The sequence below is a fragment of the Pyrus communis genome, chromosome 4 (genome assembly GCF_041283825.1).
Source record: "Pyrus communis isolate YQ-2024b chromosome 4, ASM4128382v1, whole genome shotgun sequence".
NCBI lineage: Eukaryota > Viridiplantae > Streptophyta > Magnoliopsida > Rosales > Rosaceae > Pyrus > Pyrus communis.
In genome coordinates, this window is record NC_142568.1 from 18044381 (window position 1) to 18046898 (window position 2518).

Below are 2518 nucleotides of genomic sequence, written 5' to 3' on the forward strand. Positions count from 1 at the left end.
GTGTAGGGCCTCCATTTTTCTCCGTTGGCTTTAGGATCTCATTGAAGTCTCTAACACATACCCAATGAAGTATATTAACATCAGCAAGGTTTTGAAAAAGAGACTAGGATTATGCACAATCTGAAGTGTTTGGATATCCGTAAAAGCCAGTGAAACACCAATGTTCCTTATCACCTATATTGCCAATTTCAACATCAATGTGGTGAAGAGAAGATGACAATATATGCACTTCGATTTCCTCATTCCAAAGCAAACCAAGACCTCCAGATTTACCTCTGGAACTCACCCCCTAACAATGCGAGAAACCCTAACGCAATTGAACTTTTTTAATACGTTCGACACTACATTTGGTTTCACATAGGAAAACCAAATTGGGACATTTCTGCTTAATGAAACTCAACAGATCTTGAACTTTCCGAGGGTTCCCAAGCCCTTGGTAATTCCATACTATGATTTTCATTGTTTTCAGTGGGGCTGGAACTCGCTAGCCTCCACCAATTGTGCTTGAGTTTTGACCATTACATTGTTTTTACCCAACCATCCCATTCTCTCAGCTTCTTGCATTTCTTTGGAAGGGCTAACAAGCACCTCCATGAGATCACATTCTTGCCCAACCTTAGTATACTTCTGGAGTCTCGACACCTTTCTCCCATGTCCTCCACGCCCACGCTTACCACCACCACTACTGTTGATTATGGCGGAGTGTGAGAATTTACCAATAAAATTCACTACTTTCTGTCTTTTCTTAGGTTTGTGGAATTCATCTCGATTTTTCCTTTTAGAGGTGGCATCATTAACACAAACAGCTCTCTCATCAGTAGTAAGGATATCAGCTTCCACTTAGGAATGTAGAGAATCCTCCACCGTTTGAAAGGTATAAGGTAGGCTTTCCCCATTTTCTAATTCCATTATTCTTAACAGCCCACTAGGCACGTCCACCTTGCTTTTCTCAATATCTTTATTTTCAAATAGGCTTGCTAACATATCAGTAGCATTTGTGAAGGCCTAAGGTGGGAATTTTCTTGGATCAAACCAATTTTTCTCCAGAAACAATCCATTGACAGCAAGGGTAAGGGTCCCATTATGATAATGTGTCCTAAAACTGTTTAGATGGTCCATATTGCCCCAATCTAGTAAAGATACCTTTTGTGGCATACCCATCGATGCCTTAACACTTCTCGTACCATCCTTTAAGGCTATACCTATAGAGTTGGTCGCGTTGCACCCAGAAACGACAGAATGGGGTATAGCCTGAATATCAGAATTCCTACTACTCCTACTGATTTTTCCAGGCGCACAAACATGTACCTCCTTATCCACATCAGCATCATTGTGTGATGACTCCAATTCCCACCTCATCCTCCGCTGAACGTCATTGGCATCACCGGACACAAGATGAGGTATCTGGTTAGGGAAAATGCCTGTCGTAGCTTTTGGGATCCCCACTGCTCACAATTCTGAGTTGTATCGGTTCTCCCCATCTTTACTGATAAGGGCCTTCCACCGGCAGTTGGGGACATGGTTGAGCTGCCCACAGTTATAACAAAAATCTTTCAACTCCTCATATTTCAGGCGGAAGGTACGACTACCGTTAGTAGGACATGGCATAGTGAAATTCGTAAGGAGAGGCCTAGTAGTATTGAGATCCACTCTGATGCGAAGGAACCCACAAAACCCATTTACTGTTGGGTCCTCAACCTCCAGCACCGAATCGATTTTAGCCCCCAACATACGAGCATTCTTAACAGTACAATTATTCCTTGAGATTCCATGAACTTGAACCCAAAAAATGGCACAATTCCCACTAATTGCATCTAGCGATTGATAATGAGGCCAGAATGTAACAGTAAAGGGTGCACCTTTGATAAACCAGGGATTACCTTCCAAGATTCTTCTAGCCATTTTCTCGTCCCCCACCTGAATAAAGTAGACATTTGGTTTGGCTCTAGAAACCTTGATGTTACCCATTTTCCTCCATAGACTTCTAAGTATATCCTTCACTATCAGTTGGGAGGGCTCCACATTAGTGATGAGTAGACTCACCAGATGAACTGATTCTATAATTCTCTCTTCAAGATCCAAACTATCCTCAAAGGTGACTAAGAGATAGTCTATATACTTATCATTGATAGGGATATATGAAGAATCCATTCTCCCAAGCTTGGAACTCAAACCTTAATCATGGAAAAATTGAAATTAAATCGTACAAAAACCACACAGGGTCACAAATCTCGTAAAAAAAAATGCACTCAAGGAACCATATAAGGTCACCAACAACCGACACCTAATATAAGGTAGTCTTTCCTCAAAGCATATTTGTCATTTGTTTTGTTGATTTCTCGGTCGAAGACTCAGGCGTGAGAAAGAGATACATTTGTTTGTGAGTCACTAAAAGGTGGGGGGATGCAACACAAGGACTTCCCAGGGGGTCACCATCCTAGTACTACTCTCGCTCAAACGTGCTTAACTTTGGAGTACTGATGGGATCTGATGCATGTGAGTTGGACTTCCACCCCTC

The 2518-nt window shown here is 41.9% G+C and overlaps 1 protein-coding gene across 1 annotated transcript; it reads right to left on the reverse strand.

Annotated features, from left to right (window-relative positions):
• Window positions 1–1449: 1449 nt before the first annotated feature.
• LOC137722075 (uncharacterized) lies at window positions 1450–2151 on the reverse strand. Its single transcript, XM_068461061.2, has one exon. The coding sequence runs from the start codon at window positions 2149–2151 to the stop codon at window positions 1450–1452; it is 702 nt and encodes a 233-aa protein (XP_068317162.2).
• Window positions 2152–2518: the final 367 nt, after the last annotated feature.